We start from the raw sequence: 23,364 nt of genomic DNA on the forward strand, positions 1-23,364 counted from the left end.
AATATGCATATCAAACATACCTCAAATGTGCATCCATATAAATAGAGAAAGGACCGTTTCAAACAGTTGATAGTTCCCTCAACTAATCACAACCGATCAGGACAGGTGGAAGTTAGTTGCAACTTGTCTAACCAACTTGGAGGATCATTCTCTACACATCAATGATAGACCAAGAGTCATAGAAACAAATCAGATTACAAATACAATTGTTCTCATCACTGTTTTAACTGTTTCAAAACTGCTTTGAAGATGGTTTCAACTTTCAACTCCTCAAACTGTCTCATGGGTACAATTGATTCATGAACCTGTTCACAACCAATTTCTCACTAGTATAACTGATCAATATGCATTCAGAGCTTTGTTCAATTACCAAATGAACTTAAATCTATCTTGCAACAAGAAACAATTTTGAACTTGACATATTTTCCATTCATCAGCAGTCTGTGACCCTACAGCTCATTCATTTCTGAATACAGAACAAGGATTGGTAAAATCTGATCCAATTGACAAATTTAATATAGATTGATCTACTTTATCTGTAACATCCAAACTCTACCCACCTCAAATTCATTATCAATCTAAAGTTTCAGAATCACTTGACATCAATGACAAATATACAGACTTCTAACATTGTCAAACCCAAAAATCAAACTAAAACATAAATGAAAGCATGGGACAAAAATGAAGGGTCAAAAATCTTACCTCATATTAAATATGATCCTTCGATCCTCTTAAAAATAGGTTAGCATGCTTGTGATCTAAAATATCCTTCACCCTAAATATAATCCTTGATTATTCTAGTTTCCCAAAGGTTGGCTAGTTAAATAAAGAAGTTATCAACCATATTGCTACCATAGCATCCCAAAAGCTCCTCCATAGAAGTGGACCAATTGATAAAATAATTTTTGTTTTGCTCACAAAGAAAACAATACCAAATGAATTATTACGGTTTCAAATACAGTGATAATACAATGTTGAGCTCACCTTTGTTGTCCCTCTACTCCGCATATTCAGTAGCCAAATCATATCTCTAATACCTCTTGTAATGGAATTTCTTCTATGTACAAAAAAATAACAACTATACTTCACAAATAAAGATCAAAGTAGAACAGATCCACATAATATTAGAGAAATGAATGAGAATTATGACAAATATCAACTCCAAAACAACACCACTTTAAAGGGTTCCCTCTCAAAGCAATATAATAAGCATAGAATTTGCATATGATGCCAATTAGTATACTTGTACCTCCTATTTATAGTTAATTAATTTAGGATAATTCTCATTCCCAAATGGACCAACCACTCCTATAATTATTGAATTTAGAAATTATCTCCTTGGATTAAAAGTTGGCATTGTGATCCTATGGTTTTAGCTAGAAGATACAAAACAATAGTTTATCACACTATAGCAATTTCTGATCAAACTACAAAAAATCTAAGAAAGGAAGAAAATTAATTCAAAAGCATTGTTTTACCAAATAGTGTTGATTTATGACTCGATGTTCCATGGGGATGCATCCCCCCCCCAAAAATCTCTCATCCCCTATAAGGGGGCATTTTCGAGACTTGGGGACTTGGGGAAACGTCCCCCCACAACACCACTACTTCAGCACCTCCACCACCTCTACCGCAGGCATCGTCGAGTCGCTTGGGGACTTGGGGAAACGTCCCCCCACAACACCACTACTTCAGTACCTCCACCACCTCTACCGCAGACATTGTCGAGTCGCTTGCTATATGGTGCATGCTATTACATACTGATTGCAACCTCAACTTCGTGAAAACTTGTTGGCCTTTCATGGGCACTCACTAAGATGTTATATTGCAGATTTTGCTTTGAAGATTTCAATTCACCTCTATTTTTATATCAGCACCACCACTTTGCCGTCATCCTCTCACTGTCCCCACATTTAGGCCCTTGGTCCCCCAGTCCCCGAAACCCGTCCTTGCATCCCGCTGTTCCCCATCAGGAAACTCTGTGGATCTATGTTTATGTAATGTCCCCTTCCTAATTTGCCCTAGAATTTGCCCTAAAATCACAATTGCAACAAATTAGGGTTAGGATTACATCTTACCAAATAAATATCTCTTTAATGATGTGATCTTGGATTGGATTCCTACAATCACAACATGAACAACCAATGCAAATATACACATATGTTCAATCGTTATGGTTTGATAAACCACATCATATTCATATACTATCAATAATATTATAAAAGCATATTAGGGTTTGGAGGAAGAGACATGATTGGTCCACCCGAAACCATTTCTACACTAAGCCCAAGATTGGATGTCTTCTAGAGCCCTCTAGAGTCGTCTTGCTTGCTTAGCAGCTTGTACCGGCTTTCCCCAACCACGTCTCATCTCCCGACAAACAATTGCCATCTTGTGGAGTTGGGGGGAAGGTTGTAAGGGGGGTCACTTGACTCTGTACATACCCTCTTTGTCCTAGGCCACAATGGTCCCTCTAGGACGACCTACTTACAAGCCCGCTCCCCACCCTCCTCTTACACCTCAACCCTGTCTTGCAAGGTGGATTTCAGAGAGTATGCATACCTATTCTCATCTTCCTGAAGACACATGCCCTCTTGTCCTAGGGGCCACTAAGGTCATCCTAGGTTGACCTACTTACGATCCCACTCATCACCCATCTCTTACTCCTCAGGCCTTCTCCCTGTAATGTCCCCTACTAGTAGTCTGCCTATTTCCCAAAGGTTGACATACATTACTATGCATTATTATGTTTTAATTCATATTACTAAACTAATGAATGACTTATTATTCATATTTAAACCCATCTTAACTTCTTTCCTAACCCTAATGAGGGGTGGGGATTTACTGTTATAGAGAGCTGACACCAATCTACAAGGAGGCTCACTCAAGGTTTTAGGACTCCGTCCCTATCCCATCTTGGCCTCACCATCACTTGTGAGGATTCACTTGCCCCTCCCTACACACGCCAACCTATCCTCTCATAGGCATTAGCAAATGAATAAAAGTCTAGGCCATTAATCTAATAGTCTTTCATATACTATGAATGTATATGAAATTAAGTATGACTGTCATACATATTGTAGTCTATTATCTATATTAATATTACTATTAAATTCTGCATAAGAACGTTATCAGGTTTCATATGTTAAGCATACATATTAAGCACATCCCCATGCATACCATCAAGAACAAGGATGTTACTGCCTGTAACTTAATAGCAGTTCTGATCTGATCTGATCCGTGGTGATGTCACTGGATGCTTTTGATTTCTTTCCTTTATATCTCTCAATGTGAGGGAGAGGTCACACCTCTTCATCATGTATGCTCTTTGGCAAGAGACACACCCTTTTACCATTAGCACCTCTTGAAAGAGTGCAACTCTTCATTATTTCTGCTCTTTGAAAGGGACACAACCTTTCACAATCAGATCTGCACTTCTGATTCCCAAAATTATCCCCCCTTTAAATGAGTTCTCCTCCCTTTTATACATCATATTTGGGGGAGTCACAACTTATCAATTCATGCCTTTTGACCATTCATTAATTTTAATCGAAATTTAATTATATTTTAATTTAATTTTTATTTTTTATTCTTTTGTATTTTAATTTTATTATTATTATTTATTATTAAATTATATTTCAAAGTGGGGACATTACACTCCCACAAGAGGGGTTTCAGACAAGTATATCTATCCAATATTCTTTCATAGGAATATATAATTAAACATTACTTATTAAGCAAAGCAACATGTATAGCAGATATATATGTAATTAATTGACAAATATATATAGTCGTTATTTATACCCAAGAATATAGGGAGATAACGATAATCTGATGGAGTTAGAGGACTGTTGCAATCTAGTTCAATCTGAAGTCTCTTACTTCCAAGGGCTGTTTACCAATCTGCTGTTTTACAACCTTGCTCTGGTTCGATCTGATGCTATTGTCTGATTTGATATTGCTGCTGCTGTGAAATTATTATTTATTGATGCTGTCATGATGATGCTTCCAACATCCCGTCCTCTATTCTTATACCCTCCTGTTGGGCTGGGGGTCATGTCATTTGGTGGACATCTTTCTTTGAATGGTGGCTTGTCTTACTGCTGCCTTCTCCTTGATTAATTCATTTCTTTAATGAACCGACTTGATAATTAATTCATTTTAAGGGAGTCATGATTTTTCATTTCATGTCTTTTGACCATTCGTTAATTTAAGAAAATTTTAATTATATTTAATTATATTCTTTTATATTTTTATTTTTAATTCTTTTGTATTTTAATTTTATTATTATTTTTAATTATTAAATTCTATTTCAAAGTGGGGACATTACAGTTTATGAGTCACCTTTGTTGTCAACTTGTGCTGCAAAATCACTGCCCAAATAATAGTTCTTATGCCACATGTATGGAATTCCTTCAATTTACAAACAAAATAACAATAATATTTTACAAATAAAGAGAATAATAAAACAAATATACACAATACAAGAGAAATGGATGGCAACTATGCTAATATCAACTCCAAAACAAAGCCATTTTGAGGGGACTCTCTCAAATCACATGTTGGCATAAAAATTTATGGATACTTATATAAGAGTAGTACATTGTCCATACAAACTTGCATGACAATAAAAATGTAAAATTCTATTGTAGCAGCTTTTTGGAATGGTTAATACTTGTCTTAATGTGTGCGGGGAGATTTGTTTATGTGTGTGCTCATACATGTTTGTTGCATATGTACATACACATGCAATCTTAAGGTTTTGACTACCTAGAATGGGATTTTTAAAAAAAAGTTGAAAGCACAAAAACAAACTAACAAAGGAATTTCATGTTAGATTCAGAAAATAAACTTGGAGATTTCAATTAAGTTTTGCAGAACACATTACACCAAGTAAGGCTGTGAAAAGCGTTCCTTAAAAATCAAAGCGTTTCTTTTGGGTCCTAGAACAAGAAGATATGAGCATTAACTATGAGTTTTATTTCCAAAGAAACATATTTTTAAAAGCATTTGGCATGAACCTGTTAATGGGTTGATAGTTAAAAGGAATATTGGTAGTGATTCTAAATGGTGTTTTCCCTTAGATAGATGGTAGAAACTAAACTTCAAGGGAGCTTCTCATGGTAACCTTGGACCTATTTGCACTAGCTTTATCTTATGCAATTCTCTTGGAGATTTGGTTAAAGGCAATTCTCTCCTATTAGTTTAGAAGACGAACAATGAAGTGGAGTGGGAAGGAGTGATTGCAAGTATCTCATTGGCCAATTTGGAAGGTTGCAAAAATTTAATGGTTGAAGAGGACTCTATAGTAGTTACTAAAGGACTACTTAAAGAAAGCTGCTCCAATCAGAAATTGCATAATCTGTTGGATGAGTCTATTGTTGTTTATAGTAGGTTTGATTAGATTTGCTTCACCCATTTCTTCCAAGAACATAACAGGGTGACAGATTTGCTGGCCAAGAAAGGCATTGATCTTAACCCATAGACTTCATTAATTAGTACAAATGAGGATGAGTGGGAGGGATTGAAAGAAATTGTTCTATTTGAAAAGCCTCCTTGATTTGTTAACTTTTTAGTGCCTCTTCTTAACATAATGACCAATCTTTTCCTTCGGTTAAGGGGAGATGTGTTTGCTCATGCAAGTGATGCGATGTAATGACAATTTTCTATGGTTGTTGCTGTCATGTGGAGCCTTTTTCTTCATGGGAGGCTTCTTCATGTTATACCCTAGTTGTTTTGTAAGTTTTTCTTGGTGTATGTTGCTTGGCATCTTGTTTGCTGCTTTATGGTGTCATGCCTACAAGGATTTTGGTTTTTTGCTCCTCTTGGGCTTGTGGCACATAAGTGGGTCGGTATTGTTAAGGATCCCATGCAAAACAACTATGTGTCTTATCATTGGTAGAGAAAGATTTTTTGATGCCCTAAATTAAACTTTGTCGAATCTTGTGAAGGGCATAATTGGTGAAGAGGGTCTTGCCAGCAACGGTTTGCTGTGGACTTGTCATGATCCTAGCAATTTTCTCTGTGAAACTAGAAAGAGAGATCCCATGAAAGGAGATCTATGGCTGGTTGGAATTACTTCTCCTCCTGCCAAATAATGCCTCAGTGACAAAGGATGATGTGGATGAGGATGTAGCAATAGCTATCACAAGTGGTAGCAATGATGTTGACTCAGGACTAGAAAGTATCAAGTTGAAGGCATTGAGGAGATCAAGGAAGTATCCCTCAACTTGGACATGCTTTACACCTTCTATTTGGATCTGTGAATTGTAGCGAAGCATTTTGTTGGTTTCTCATGCAAAAGGAATTATATAATGTACATAATCTCCCTAGGCTGTCTAGTGTATATGGTATCCCCGAGGCTGGCTGGGGGCAAGATTACAGGAGCTATCAAACACACAAAGCTTGTTCAATGTTCAGCTTGAAGGGCTTGATGATCCCTTGAGTAATGGTAATGTCAAGCTGAAGCCTGTGGTTTCTGCAGACAAATGGACATTTCAATCAAATTTCTAAGGAGTTTGAGGTTTCTAGTGTAGGCCGATGGGGGATCTCTACTCTCCCTTGACATTTTGTGTCTGTTAGTTGTTTCCTTCAGTGGTTAGTTCCTAGTCATGTCTTTGTGTAGTAGTTAATGTTCTTGTGTCCTATGCCCCTGTGCATGGTAGTTCACACGAGCTTTTGCTCATCTCGTCCTTTAGCTTTATAGTTTTTTTCTGTTTCAAGCTAGGGCCCTTTAATAAATCCCTATAAAACTATTTTAAAAAAAAAGGAGTATATGGCGTGAAGGCATCAACAAAGAAAAAATATGTAGAAAAAATATGTAAAATGTTTGCTGACAATGTGGATCTTTATCTTTGATCCATCTTGTGGGAGACGTCAGAAAATAATCTACAAATGCAATTAATTTCAAAAACTTGCAACAATTGTGCACAATACATAGAGGGCAACTTGAAAGAAATTATTAATTAATGTCTATAAATGACCAAAACAAGGCAACAATTTGTTTTAGTTTGCTCTGAATTAACATTTTCAATCCAAATCATGTTTGGCATAAAGACTGCACAATAGATTCAGATAAGAAAACTGACCTAAAAATGAAGAGAAACTCTTTTTAAATTTCACCTTCTTAATTTAGAATAAAGCAACGTTTGATCCCTAATGATATTGTTCCTGAAGTTATAAATAAAATTCAGTTCCTGGTATAAAATATTGCAAAAAAAATCCTTACATTTTTGCAATGCTCCACCTTAGTGCACAGAGGCTTTTCTACAAGAATGTGATGAGGCTTTGGGTGTCTTAGAATGTCCATGAGTATTTCATAATGTGTCATATTGGGTGTTGAAACCACCAGTATGTCACATAACTCACTGTCCAGAAGTTCATAGTGACTCGAAAATACCTGCAAGCATTATATAGATACCAGTAAGACATTCTCATTCCTCAAGCAAGCTTACCAAATGGACTTTGATTAAAAGAAACTCAGCATTAGTTTGATAAGTGAATACTTATGAAAACAATGAATTGCATTCACGTATGAATAGAATTAGATGTCTACAAAAACTAGCGTGCATATGTCTGTGTGTGAGAATCTGCTGCTAAGCAACCTCCAAAGATGCAAGGACGACCAGAGAGACATAATCAAACTTCAAATTATAAATCCAGTGTGTACATGTGTGTGAAAGAGAGAATCTGCTGCCAAGCAACCTCTAAAGATGCAAGGACCACTCGAGTGACATAATCAACTGTCTTAATAAAAAGGAAGAAGGGATTACCATCCTAAGGCATTGCTGCCAAATTATCCTTAATATAATTGAAGCAAAAGAAAGGATTTTAAGCATAGAGAGGCTGAGGTGGAGCTATTGGTGACCAATCAGCAATTTCAGCAAAATCCCATTCAAAAGCCCACCAAGTACCAAGAAATCTCATTCAGTGACCCTGCAAGCCTACTAACCAGTGGAATATGTTCCAAGGAGGCCAGGGTGATGGATCCTCCATAGGATGGGGGCAAAATGGTGGATACCACTGCCCCATCAACAGGACCAATAGTTGAAGATACGAGTCACTCGTGTGATCTCATATTCAGTTATCTAGCTATGTTCTGACTTTGTGTCAACAAAGATGACATGTTGGCTTAAGAAAATGTGTTTTTTTTGGAAAAAACATTTTTAATGCTTTATGTCAACCTTCCTCATATGAATCTCTCAAACTTTTCTAAGGTCTTCTTTGAAATTATCTCAATTAAATTATGTTTCAGGAATTTCGTAATCTATATATATGTACATACATATAAATATATATGTATATATTATATATAATATATATGTATATGTGCATATATATAAATGACATGTGTATTTGTTACAAAAATATTTTTTTCATTATCCAAATATGAGATGGTCATTCACATAAATTTTGTTACACTTTGCATTGAATTTTAAGAAAACTGTGGAAGCCAAATTCCTAATAGACAGTATAAAATCTTGATTTGATTTGGATTCCACAGATATCCATCAAGTGATTCGGATTCCATGAGAATATGAGACTAAAACTAAATATATAAAAAGAGGGGTAAGATTTGTGGATGCCACTGAGTATCAGACAACCATCCTGATGAGAGCTCTAGAAGGGAGCAAAAACTACCTTGAGAGGCCAATTATTTGCAGAAGCTATGCTTATGGCAGCTTGTTGGGATGGCAAATGAGGATCAGCAATACCGACAACCGATGCTCCATCCAACTGTGCCAAGTTTAGCATGTGTTCTCTGCCCATCATTCCCACTCCTATTATTCCATATCTCTTCATTCTCTCCATGTTTGTCTTTCAACTAACCAGGAAAAAACTCCAATATTTTCAATGACTAAGTGCAAATTTATGGTGAAGGGATATGTCCACGTTCATTGCTACTCAATGAATGTGTTCCCTGACCATAAGAATATGTGGAAATATTCCAAAACCTGTTTGAATTTTTCTTTATATTGAAACGTTTTGGATATCGCTTAGGTATTGCTTGCCATGCAGCTCCATAACGCATTACTCTTGCCATGCAAGCCGACAAAATCTTCCCTTACGAGAACAAATAAAACAGGTGTTAGAATATCTTAATGGAGTTTTTTATTTAGGACGATTCATCGGTTAGCAATGAACATAGACATTTTCTGTCACAATCATTATTTTAAAAAGTATAACACCTTAAAATAAAAAAAGACCTTATCTAGTAAGGGGGCAAATTGGGTGGGGCCTTTTTGAATTTATTAAGGAGGCGATCTTTCTGTTTTTTCCTCTAAAGTTTGTTGCGTGGGGTCGTTTTAATACATGTTTTCAAAATATTTATTTATTTATATATGAAGAAATAGATTTAAATTTGATAGCTATATAATAAAATTAAATAAATTATGTGGTTTCAAAGAGGCTGGCAAAGTTGGTCTAAGACAATTAATATTTGGTGATGTCAAATTGATATAGAACATGTATAGGAGGAATAAGCAAAAATGGATTAGGGAGCTTCAAAAATATCTTGACTTTCCCAATTTGACAATAATTTTTACGATAAGTGATTCTGCAAGGGCTTTGACCATTTGGAACTTCATAGTATCATGTAGAGATGTATTATCACTAGGTATTTGACATGGGACATTGAGGATAGTTGCAGTGCATCATTTTGGATTCGTGGGATGCTCATGTGGATCTAACGAATAATCAAAAGCTAGATTTAATAAGAGAAACTCTAACTAATCAATGGGGAGAGATGTGAAAGACTATATGGAGAGTTCAGTGGACGACGATATTGAGAAATGAAAGTCGAAATCCCTCCAAGGCATAAACGCCTTGAAAGATTAAAAAAATGGAATAGTAGAAGGAGCTAGCAACTAGAAGAGTGGTGATTTTGAAGGGTAAGGATGAGATTAAGTTGTGCAGATCCAAGTCCAAAAGTTACAATGTAAAAATTAGAAATAAATTAAAGGAAGCAACAATAAATTAGAAAATGTTGATCCCTGTTTGCAAACATCGCAATCCGTGGAAAGGGGTCAGACTACAGATAGGGTTCCAGACCTCAACATACCGATGCAAGATGAAGTCATGGGATGGACTACTTCCTTTTTGCTCGTTTTCGATGCCCCTCCAATTCAGCCACAGGAAGACACCGCCATGAACGAGTAAAGTTATTCCAGTTTTGTTTTTTGCTACCCAGAGTATGCTCTTTTTTGTCGGATGGAAAATCTAATGGCGACTGAACCGGTAGAGGAGTCATCTTCTTTGCTTGTCGACTAGCATTGGTATTGGAGGCTTCTCTTTTTATGAACCGGCCATAAGAACATCATACCAGTATCAAATCACCGATACAATAAAATGGGAAACCAGTTGGCGCAGCTCATCAATGCTCAGACATTCAGATTCACTCTCCTCAGTCGCCACGGTAATCGGTTAAGGGGTTTGGTTATTTTTGGTTTCCTTCAGTCTCGTCCCAACCGGTTACCCTCTTTTTGGCCCCTAAGAGACTCATTCTATGGGCAGTCCCTATTTATCTCTTCGGATCGGGTGGCTTCTTCTCATAGCCTCCTTCCTTCTTCGTCACTATATCTAAGCAAGGATATAGGGTTTTCTTCCTGGTTCTTTCCCTATTGAGCTCTTGAATCAGTTTTCTTATATATATCAGTGGCTTGCCACTTTTGTTTAAAAAAGAAAACAATAAAGAAACAAAATTGCCCTACGCACCTAATGTGGAGTAATAAATGCCTACCAAAAAATGGGGTTTTTTCCTAGACCTCCTGAAGACAAAAATAGACCTAACACTTGCGAATGCTAATTTGCTAATTTTACAAACTCAAAAGACTGTTTCCTATCAATCAATTAGTCAATTCGATCAATCTAATCCAATCTTGATCAATCCCATACTATCTATTCTATCTGATCAATCAAACTTATCTTCATCTGATATCAATCAACTCTTGTCTATCATCAACTAATATTCTTCACTTGTTACTAACATTCTACTTCTTCTTTTGAAAGATCATTCATGCCTTTCATGTATAAACAATCTCTCGGGGGGCATCATACTTCCATCTCAGGGTATAATTTATTGGGGCAAAAAAATTAACAATTTTCTTTGAAACAATGCTCAAAATTGCATTGTCTCAAAAAGGGGCAAAAACATCGTACCTCCATCTCAAGGTATACTAGGAAAAGAAATTATCTTAGAGATGAGCAAAATGTAGACACCTAAAATTGACCTAATGCCTGTGAATGGTAATTTTACTGATTATCCTCTTAATTAATTAAGTAATATTTAATTATTTTATTAATCTAACTTTATTCTTCTAATTCAAATTCAAAAATCAAAATTTTCTTCTATACTCTTAATTATCTTATTTTCGTCTAAATCTTAATTAAATAATTTTATCATTATTTAATTAATCCTCTCTTATCCACTTTAATTAAATAATCTTTTTAATACAATTAAATATCAATTTCTATTCCCCTTCGCACAATTAATTAATTATTCTAAATTATTTAATTTATTGATTGTCTTTACAATTAAATAAATTATTTAATTATTCGTCCTTTTCGAAAATCAACTTCTAAAATAAATAAAATGTTTATTTTATTTATTCTCCTACAACACATGTTTAAAGTGGCTTATTATTCTCTCTTGCTAACTACCAGTGACTTCTACATCAACTCCCAATCACCTTTTTCAGTTGTCTATCAATCCACCTAACTCCCAATCAATTCTAGTTAATAGCTTAGTCATTTAACTTGATTGATCAATCAACCTAGTTGACTAATCAATCAATTCTAGTCACATGAATGATCATCTCTCAATCAACTCGTCTCAACAATCCTCCGCTTTTGATCATTTTGTTGATCTTTCAATCTCAACCATTTATCAAAATTCCAAAAATTTATAAAATGAACCCGATCTCCTATCATCAAAAACCACAATCTTTGAATTCTTGTGCTATCACGTTGTAGGAAAGGTGCTATGATTATGAGAACCACCATCATCTACAACACAGGAAAGAGGAGAAATGGAGGTACTTGCATGGATTCAACATTATTGGTTTGCATATGGTTATTTCAATTATTGCTTTTGTTGAATTTGATTTCTTTCGTTATTATTTGCATCTGAGAATTTCGTAATAGATCTGGGTTTGTGGTTACTCTTATGGCCTATTACTATATTTTCCAATTTTCAATGTGCATATTTTTGGTGAACCTGACGTGAATCGATCTACTTAACACTTGTTCTGGTGAGTTTTTGTGAATTTGATCTTGAAGGTTGAAGGCTTCTTTGACGGTGGTATTAGAGATCAATTTTTTTTAATCAAAAGTCTCTAATTGCATAAATAACCGATTCTTTTGTTGCACGGGTGAATTCTCTATCCATGTGTCCGTCAAGTATACATGTGCTTTTTCTTTCATTTTTGTTCTTTTTGTCTTTAAAAAAATACCTATTTTTTGTTTCCATTTTTGAAAAGTTTCCTTTTCTAGAAAGTTTTTGTTTTTGGAAAGTTTCCCTTTTTGAAAAATTTTTAGTTTTGGAAAGTTTTCATTTTTTGAAATTTTTTTATTTTGAAAAAATTTCGTTTCTAGAAAGTTTACATTTTTGGAAAGTTTCCATTTCTAGAAACTTTTCATTTTTTGGAAAGTTATGTTTATGAAAAGTTTTTCATTTTTGGAAAGGTTTTGTTTTCATAAAGTTTTCATTTTTTTAAAAGTTTCCATTTTTAGAAATTCTTTTATTAAAAATTAAAAAATTAAAAAAATAGCTTAATTTTTAAATGAGGATTTTGCTTTCTATTTTTCTATTATTGATTTTTAATTTCCAAAAATCCAAAAAAAAATAGAAAATCATTTCAAAAATCCAAAAATTTATTAGTTTGTTTTCAGATTTATTTTTAGCTAACCCTTGTTGGAACTAAGTGGTGTAGCTTGTTTATCATGTGTTCAAGGCTTGGAGGTTGAAACTACTAACATATTTGTCATTGTAGCTTTTGTGCTTTGATTTCTAGAGTAAATAACATTTTGATTTCTTAAGGTTGATTTACGATTGTTTTATGTGTATTGTGCGCTTGCACTTTCGTAGGGTGGTCCTGAATTGTTGCACGTGTATCCTCTCCCCTTGCACTCTCAGGTCTTAGGTACAAGAGAAATGTGTAACGAAACCCAATTTTTCTTTTTTAAGTAGGAGGCATGTCTAGAGATTTCATCACCCCAGGGTTCAACCTCAAGCACACAATTCTAATGGGCTATATCAAGGGACGAAAGCGAAAGATTGAGTCCAAACTTAGCATGTACTTGACGTACGTGTCCATGTGTTCCCTGGTGATGCAAGACACATTGGGGTGAGGACCTAGGTTTGGTTATGGCAATCAAACATATATTGGGTCTCCATGTGTATAAAAGTTCAGGCCAAGGAGTTCTTGAAGCCCATACCATGAACCTTTGTTACTTAGAAGTCAAGCCTCTATAATTACTTGATCAATTTAGGGAGTGTGGATTGTACCCCATAGATACTCTCCATGTATCTGCCATAGTAAGATAGAAATTCCTCGGTTTATAAGCTCTCAAGACCTTCTAGGTGAGAGGAAAGGTGAGCTAGTGTTAGTTGATCTTATGCTGACAGGCTCGTGCCATTGGACCTCTATCTGTTGACTGTGGATAGGTATTTTATTGCAGGGGGATCAAATAATATTGCCCTTTGAGTATTAGGTTGTACATGTCGATGACTATTTTCAATGTGAATACCAATGTTTTTTTTAACAAATCCGGGCTAATCTAGCCCCCCCAGTCAAACTCTAAATTTCAAAGTGTCAGAGTCAACAACCAACTGTATTTTGTGTTTTCTGATTGTCTATGAAAATCAAATTGATCAAAAATTGAGACAAAACTTAGGAAAAGCCAGAGTTACACATACATGAAATATTTGTTGCATGCTCTAAATTAGTGCCACATATATTCTAATCTTTGTCGCATTTGTCCAAATTAGTACTACATATGTATGTCACTATGCCACATTCAAATTAATCTGGTACACATTTGCTAGTGATTGTGACACATTTGACTATCAATATTAGGGAGTCCATAATTCACAACGAAACCTTCAATCTGGATCTGTGTAAAAATTTTGTGACCTCTATGACTTGCTTCCGCATCTCATTTAGGAATTACCCTCTAATGAAGGACACTCCTCTTATAAACCCAAACACACAATAGAAACAAAGAAAATAGACAAGAAACTGCAAGAAAGAAATACTTGCTTTCTATTATCTCAATGAAATGAAATTACATTCTTCAAAAAATAACATGCGATAGCCACATGGGCATTCTCATTACAATAATTTTCAAGTTAGAGCTACGATCTACACTACAGGAACCGTCACCCTATAATCCCCATTGGCCTTCTTTATATTGTGTAGTTTAACCACCTAGAATGTTTTGGAAAGTGTAACTCCCCTTTTTGAAGCCGACCACTTTTGTATCTCATTTCCCTATATTGGAATATGCCAAGAATATGCCCAAAATGGGTTTTGGCGTGCATTGGGATATTTTGAGAATTTTTATTTTATTTTTCTCCTTGAGTAGCACAACTTTCGGAGGCCATATCTTTTAATCAAATCGTTGGATTTTCAATTATCATATATAGTCGGAAAGCTTGTAGAGAGTTCTCCACCATTCTTTCATTAAATCAATAAGATTTATAATTTTTTACACAATATGGGGCCTCTAAGACCCTCAAAAATGCATTTGAAGTTTTATTGGAGAAATTTTCCAGAAAAATTGAATAGCTCCCAAACGCCACAAGATATTTGGATGATTCCTTCACCATTAGCTCCAATTTACCAAAAATAGCCCTTATTAACAAAAAAAAAACAATATTTTCGGGTGATGCAAGATTTCTCTTACACCTTGGATGCTCCTGCATCAGACACTTGAGGTAATTTGAGAAGTGACCTTGTCACATCTCAGGTGTTCAAAGGAAAACCAAGGCAGACAACCTTTGCTTTAGACAACCATGATGAATCTTCAATATGCCTTCCTTTCCATTTGACCAAATACTCCTCATACTGGTTGTTTCTTGTGCTTCTACTCACTCGATTATCCAAGATGTCTTCTATGTTGGCATTGTGTTGTCATTGATGTCAACCGGTATAGGATGGCGACTGGTATGGGAGATTGATGAGCAATGTTGTCATTGATAAATACTAGAAATGGTGCCATTGATGTCAACTAGCATAGCAAGTCACCGGTAAGGAAGAGAAGGTCATCTAGCATAATGGTCGTTGGAGTCACCGGTACACAAGTTAGTGTTGACTTGTGTTAAAGACATGGATTGGATACCAGTATGGTATAACTTATAAGACCGGTTAGTGACATGTTGGCGGTGCATTGTTTCCAACCAACAAGAGAGCAAGATGTTGGGTTGTTGATTGTGATGAAGAGGCGGAATGTTACAAAAATCACATCAACACCGGAGGTGAAGTATGTGCAGGCCACCGGTATGCTGTTGGATGTCAAACATCAAGACTCCCACCGGATTAAGAGAAGTCAAGAGTTAAAGGAAAGTGTTTGAAGGCACACACCGGATCAACTGGTGAAACACTAAGTTGCCTTAGGTACATGAGATCAAAGATATGCACCAGATCGGCCAGGTAGACATGATGAGTTGCCGGTACAGAGAAGGAAGGATATGTTTGTCACTTTGACAAACATGTTAATAGCAGAACCGGTCCAGTCATGAAGAAGACAAAGTTGAAGCAATTGCAGACAGAGGATGTTGTTGGAATGTAGATGAAGTTTGGTGCCACTAGTGTGCAGGGTATCTTACCAGTATACATGCAGAAGATGCTACCGGTATAGATGACAACCGGTAAGCTAACAAAGTGTAGATGCAGAAGGCTCTCCATCTATTGAAGATGTGCATAAGGTAGGTTGGCAAGAGTGTTGACCGGTTTAGGTGTTCCACTAGAAGAGAAGCAAAGTGCAAGGGTGAAGACATATTGGTTAGGGTATAACCGACAGGGTCTGTGAACCGGTAGATGAACCCGATTGTATGGTTGGTCGGTGATCTTATCTGGACTGACATAGAAGACTTAGCAGAGGTGGATGTCGACTATGATGACATGTAGGAGATAAGTGTCATGCATACGGTGGTCAGTGAGGTAGGTGGTGACTGGTCAACATTAATGTCGATAGCATGTTTCACGGGTCGAGAGAAGAATAGTGTGGTTAGAGGCTGATCAGAGGACAAAGATCTGATTTGATGTCTTCATGATCGAGGTCGAGTGTCCAGGTGCTTATTAGGGCAGGTGAAGCTATCTACATGATCGCGTCATAGGTGTTTGACAAGTGCAGAATGAAGAAGGTGTCGTGTTTGCCAAATAGGGCAAACGTGTTCTGAGTGTAGCGTGATTGGCAGAGTCTGATTGATTTGTTGCAGGTGGTCAATCTCTGGAAGGAGATCTAATTGGATTTGGTTTGCCTCAAGGTCGATGAAGAAACCCTAGCGAGCCAAAAGTTTGAATATCGGTCATGGCGGGAAAAATCAAGTATAAATATGTTGACTCATGACTAAAGATAATTGATGATGTTGCTAGAAGATTAAGTGTCAAATGTTGAAGAGTGGAGTGTGAAAGAGCAGCAGAGAGCCAACCGATCAGAGACTTCATCGAAGATCATATAGACTATGTGTTGGAGGTATAACTGGTGAGAAGGTTTAGCAGAGGCTTAACCGACAAAGTCAGAGTAACCGATATACTTCAAAGTGAGTTGCAGTGGGGCAAACCGGTAGTGCTTATACCTGCAAAAAGGCAAAGAAGGAGTTGCAATGCAATGCAAGTAGTTGAGAAGATCGGGAAATCCAGAGAATGTTGCAGAGTTAAACCGACAAGATGATAATCGGTGGTGAGCAAAGAGCAATGTACCGACAGAGAAGAAGAAGAGGCAGAACCAGTAAGGTTGCATCAGAGAGAAGGTGAGCAGAGAACTGACAAAGATCTGTATAGAGGTGAACCGGTGGAGAGACATGTGTGCGAGTTACAAAGTTCATTTGTAACAAGGATATTACTTTTTTTTTTAATATATGATTTTGTAATCACTAAGTTGGAGCTCGGTGCTCCTTGGGTTGTTGCCCTAAAATTAGGGGTTGGTGCTCCTTGGGGTGGTGCCCTAAAATTAGGGGTTGGTTCTCCTTGGGTTGGTTCCCTAAAAAAGGAGTGGTACTCCTCGGGTTGGTTCCCTAAATGTTATAACCGAGGTTTTCATTATGAGGTTGGATTGGAGCAGTAGACTCCAGCAACACTTCTCAACGAGGTTTCTCCCATCTTGGGTTTTCCTCGTACATCTGGTGTTATGTGATGTCCCTTTCATGTGTGGTGGAATTTGTGTTATCTTCCCATCTAACTGATATTTGTGCTTTATGTTAGATTAGTTAACCGATATATACACATAGGATAGAAGAAGAAAAATATTTGGAAACCACTAATTCACCCCCCCTCTCAGTGACATCTAGTGTTCAACAATTGGTATCAAAGTGTAGGTTCCCAATTGATAAGATTTTTCCAACTTGGGTAGATTCTCGTATTTGAACACAATTGTTTGTTTAGTATCAATCCCTACCCCTATATTCCATGGTTCAAATTGTTCTATTTGGAGTTGTAGGATGGAAGTCTACCTGTCCTCCCTAGGGTTTGATGTGTGGATGTCGGTTGTTAATGACTGCCCTAGTAAAGTGAGTCGTCCCACCGATTCAGAAGAAGAAAGAAGATATCGGTGTAATGATATAGCAATGAAGGCTATACTCAGTGGGTTATTTGGTGATGTCTCCTACAGGTGGACAAATGCAGATTGACAAAAAGCCTATGGGACAGATTGAAGAAACTTTATGGCAATGAAACTTGTACTGCAAAACCGGTTTGTGAGAGAAAGAAAAGAAATGGATCACATAGGTCTGCAGATGAAGATAGATCAGTGAGAAGCAACAACAATTATGAAGAAGGAACCCACCTCTTCATGGCTCAAGAGTCAGATGATGAGAAGCACACATATGTGAGTGATCATGCAGATCATTCCTACCAACAAGATGTGTTTGGCAATGATAGTGAAAGTGAAGAAGAAGATGAAGCATAAGTAGGTCTTGAAGGAGAACTTGCAAGTGCACTCGAAGAACTCATCAGAGTGAGAAATGAATACAAGTTGTTCAAGAATTATGCAGTTGTGGAACAAAACTGGTTGATCAGATGCCTTGAAGAATCTGAGAAATGTATCTCAGAGTTGAAGACTCAACAAGAAGATACCAAGGTGTGCAGTGCAATGATCTAGCATCTGAGCTAGAGGCCAAGAATAAAGAATTTCAGCAGCTAGAAGGAGATATGGAGAATCTCCAAAATGACCTTGAGAAATGTCAAGATGAACTCAAGGTAAGAATCTGATTTGATGGCAACAATGATGCCTTGGACAAAATGTTTAAGAAGCAAAAGCACTCCAAGGACACCAGAGGATTAGGAAGTGGTGTTGGTGAATGCTCCACCAACAAGAATGTCCCCCACAATGACATTCTGTTCGGAATTCTCCTCGGCAGAAGGTTGATCTAACTACAACCGGTGAGGACATGAAGCTAAGGATGAAGATTGGTGCTGCAAGAAGGAGGAACAATGCAGATCCCAAAGGAAAAGGGAAGATGGGAGAAGGAAGCTTCACTGGAAGCAAGAACATGAGAAGACAACAAAGAAGACCTACTATCGGTAGAAGACAAGGAAATGCTACCGCCCACAAGACAAAGCAAGTGTGGGAAAATAAGAGAATGGATGAAAGAGTTGCAGAGCATGGACAATCCAAGATCCATCCCTGGAGAAGAAGACATGGAGATACTAAGCAGGTAAGATCTCCTCATGCATGGGAGAATAAATTTGTAAGTCATATGCCATCCTTTATCGATTACTGCTTCTCATGCAAGGATTATGGCCATAGGACAGTTGAATGCAAAAAGTGGTCTAGCAATAGACATAATATTCTTCCTAGAAATAATAATGTTATCTGCCAAAGATATAATGGTTTTGGCCATAGAAGCCTTGATTGCAGAAAGATGGGATTGCAATCATATGACAGTTGGTATAGTAGCTATGCTCAACATGGAAATGGATATAGAGCATATGAGAGACAAAATGTTGCATGGAACAAAAGGAGAAGAGGTTTTGTTCCTACAAGATCAAGAGGTCCACTGGTTCCGGTAGCCGGTTACAATGGTATGACCCGAAGAATATGGTCAAACCGGTTTGACAGAAGGTCCCCCATTTATGCGTATGACATGAATATTGTTTTCTTTTACAACGTCGTCTCCGGTCATGATGCAACATCCGGTAGAGCAAGGACCAATCGACAAAATAAGGTAAGACCTACTCCCAAGATTGAAAATGGGAAGAAAAATGAAGTCAAGTAGTTATGGAAGAAGAAGCAAGACGATGCAACCATGGACCGACACTGTGCATTCAATGCACATGTGATATCTCCTAAGGATTAAAGGAGATATAGGACCTTAGGGGGAGTTACTCATTGATCACATTATTCACCCCCTTAGTGAAAATGGGAAGATAAAAGGAGAAGACAAGTTGCTACTGGTAAGAAAGAAGAAAATGAGATGACAGGTGTGTGTAGTGGCTGCCTTGGCTACACACCTACAGACGAAAGATGGATCACTACTGCATGTGTCAATAGATGAAAAATTTGCAATTGGGATCAGAAGCAAATTGACACAAGAAGATAGGAGTTAGAGGAAGATGCTCTGATAGAGATGATGGACCCGTGCAGGAAACCGATGTGTGCAGTATGTTACCTGTATGTATACTAACCGATATTGCAGGTTATGTAAGTTAATGAGGTCCAGGATCATTGCAATAACTCTGACGGTGTGATATGAAGAAGTAATTATGTCTCAGGGGGTATTGGAAAAGACCTGAATGACATATGATGGCCCGGTAGTTGATCATGTATATTTGCATCTTTTTGGGCTAATCGGTTTGATATATGGCGTGATAGTGATATTGTATGGCATTGTGTATATCAAGGATCATTTCATAAGTTGTGGTTAGTATAATGGAGCTGAAAGATCATCAATTGATCACATATGCACAACTCAACTAGTATAAGGGGTAGCTAAGCTCTGGTTTAGAGCCTGACAGGCAATGAGGACCTGAGATCTATGACTCAGGGGGTGTTGACAGCCATATCTTCTGATTGTTATTAGACACGATGGACACATGGGGAGTGCAAGTGTCTATGGTTGTACCGATGTGATTGTGTTTTTGGAAGTGTTTGGGGTTGTGAGATATTTCAATGTCTATCCAATTGAAATCACAACTGGACCACCGAGAGTGTTGCTTGCAAAGAGGGAGAGTTACCTGCACAAGAGAACATACAGTTGGTATCAGAGAAGATACAATTGGTATCAATGTTAGCTTCAACACTTGGTATCAACAATTTGGGGTCACAATGGCTTCTACATATCAAAGGGGAGATGATGCAGTCTGATCGACAGGTATGTTGTATTCACTGACACATGTGCCTTCAATTGGTTTCAGACTTGTATATGCATGTGTTTTCGGTTTGCATATACACTTGGTTGCTAGGAAATTGGTGTCAGTTGGTGGTTGAGCCCTCCATCTCAAGTGCTGTGAATTGAGAGGATGAAGTGTATGATAGTCAAAGGAGGAGAAGCATCCGGTAGAGAAAAGTGTTAGTGCCCGGTAGACAAGGAGGAGAGAAATCCTGTTAGTGCCCTTTGCCATTGTTGTCAAAGGGGGAGATAGATTTTGTAGTATGTCGCATACTACATGTGTGAAAACCCATGAATCTTACAAAGGGGGAGAGATAATTTGTAGTATGCTGGATACTACATGTGTTGACATCAATGCCAAAGGGGGAGATTGTTGCCATTGTGTTATCATTGATGTCAACCAGTATAGGTTGGCAACTGGTATGGGAGATTGATGAGCAATGTTGTCATTGATGAATACCAGAAATGGTGTCATTGATGTCAACTAGCATAGCAGGTCATTGGTAAGGAAGATAAGGTCATCTAGCATAATGGTCATTGGAGTCACCGATACACAAGTTAGTGTTGACTTGTGTTGAAGACCTGGACTAGATATCGGTATGGTATAAGACCGATAAGTGACATGTTGGCAGTGCATTGTTGCCAACCCACAAGAGAGCAAGATGTTGGGCTGTTGATTGTGATGAAGAGGTAGAATGTTACAAACACACCAAGATTAGAGGTGAAGTATGTGCAGGCTATTGGTATGCTATTGGATGTCAAACAACAAGACTCCCATTGGATTAAGAGAAGTCAGATAGAAGAGTTAAAGGGAGGTGTTTGAAGGCACACACCATATCAACTGGTGAAACACTAAGTTGCCTTAGGTGCATGAGATCAGAGATATGCACCGGATCAGTCGGGTAGACATGATGAGTTGCCGGTACAAAGAAGGAAGGATATGTTTTTCACTTTGACAAACATGTTAATAGCAGAACGAGTCCAGTGGTGAAGAAGGCAAAGTTGAAGCGACTACAGATAGATGATGTTGCTAGAATGTTGATGAAGTTTGGTGCCATCGATGTGCATGGTATCTTACCAGTATACGTGCAAAGATACTACCGGTATAGATGACAACCAGTAAGCTGACAAAGTGTAGATGTAGAAGGCTCCCCATCTATTGAAGATGTGCATAAGGTAGATTGGCAAGAGTGCTGACCGGTTTAGGTGTTCCACCCAAAGAGAAGCAAAGTGCAAGGGTGAAGACATACCGGTTAGGGTATAATGGACAGGGTTTGTGAATCAGTAGATGAACCCGGTTGTGTGGTTGGTTGGTGATCTTGTCTGGACCGACATAGAAGACTTAGCAGAGGTGGATGTCGACTATGATGACACTTAGGAGATAGGTATCATGCATATGGTGGTCTGTGAAGTGTTGTTGCTAAGGTAGGTGGTGACTGGTTGACATTAATGTCGATAGTGTGTTTCACGAGTTGAGAGAAGAAGAGTCCAACTCGAGGCTGATCAGAGGCCAAAGATTTGATTTGATGACTTCATGATCAAGGTTGAGTGTCCAGGTGCTGATCAGGGTAGGTGAAGCTATCTGCGTGATCGATTCATAGGTGTTTGATAAGTGCAGATTGAAGAAGGTGTCGTGTTTGCCAAATAGGGCAAACATGTTCTGAACGCAACGTGATTGGCAGATTTTTCTTGATCTGTTGCAGGTGGTCTATCTCTGGAAGGAGATCTGATTGGATTTGGTTTGCCTCGAGGTTGTTGAAGAAACCCTAGCGAGCCAGAAGTTTAAATGTCGGTCATGGTGGGAAAACTCAAGTATAAATATGTTGACTCATGACTGAAGATGATTGATGATGCTGCTAGAAGATTAAATGTCAGATGTTGAAGAGTGGAGTGTGAAAGAGCAGTAGAGAGCCAACCAGTTAGAGACTTCATCGAAGATCATATAGACTGTGTGTTGGAGGTATAACCGGTGAGAGGGTTTAGCAGAGGCTTAACCGACAAGGTCAGAGTAACCAATATACTACAAAGTGAGTTGCAGTGGGGAAAATCGGTAATGCTTGTACTTGCAAAAAGGCAGGGAAGGAGTTGCAGTGCAGTGCAAGCAGTTGAGAAGATCCGGAAATCCAAAGAATGGTAGAGAGTTAAACCGTCAAGCTAATAACCAGTGGTGAGTAGAGAGCGGTGTACCAATAGAGAAGAAGAAGAGGTAGAACCAGTAAGCTTGCAGCAGAGAGAAGGTGAGCAGAGAACCGACAGAGATTTGTATAGAGGTGAACCGGTGGAGAGACATGTGTGAGAGTGACAAAGTTCATTTGTAACAAGGATATTACTTTTGTTTTAATATATGATTTTGTAATCACTAAGTTGGAGCTTGGTGGAGGGGTTGGTGCTCCTTGGGTGGGTGCCCTAAAGCATGAGTGGTACTCCTTGGGTTGGTGGCCTAAATGTTGTAACCGGGGTTTTCATTGTGAGGTTGGATTGAAGCAGTAGACTCCAACAACACTTCTCACCGATGTTTTTCCCATCTTGGGTTTTCCTCATACATCTGATGTTTTGTGATGTCCCTTTTATGTGTGGTGGCATTTGTGTTATCTTCCCATCTAACCAGTATGTTTTCTTTATGTTAGCTCAGTTAACTGGCATATACATATAGGATAGAAGAAGAAGAAGATTTGGAAACCACTGATACACCCCCCCTCTCAGTGACATCTAGTGTTCAACATTCTATCTCCTTCTTTGAAGTAGTTGTTGGAACATTCCACTATGTTTCTGTTTTTCATCTTCAATATCGCACTCATGATACTTTGTCAAATCTG

The 23,364-nt window shown here is 37.7% G+C and overlaps 1 protein-coding gene across 1 annotated transcript in view; it reads right to left on the reverse strand.

Annotated features, from left to right (window-relative positions):
* Positions 1-9,019, reverse strand: part of LOC131063495 (uncharacterized) — a 33,916-nt gene extending 24,897 nt beyond the window's left edge. The window contains exons 1-2 of the mRNA XM_057997336.2: positions 8,641-9,019; positions 7,229-7,399 (exon numbers count right to left, since the gene is read on the reverse strand). Of these exons, the coding sequence (XP_057853319.2) occupies positions 7,229-7,399; positions 8,641-8,811 (342 nt within the window). The 5' untranslated portion in view covers positions 8,812-9,019. The remainder of the gene's footprint in view (positions 1-7,228; positions 7,400-8,640) is intronic.
* Positions 9,020-23,364: the final 14,345 nt, after the last annotated feature.

Source organism: Cryptomeria japonica, chromosome 6 (genome assembly GCF_030272615.1).
Source record: "Cryptomeria japonica chromosome 6, Sugi_1.0, whole genome shotgun sequence".
Classification (NCBI taxonomy): Eukaryota; Viridiplantae; Streptophyta; class Pinopsida; order Cupressales; family Cupressaceae; genus Cryptomeria; species Cryptomeria japonica.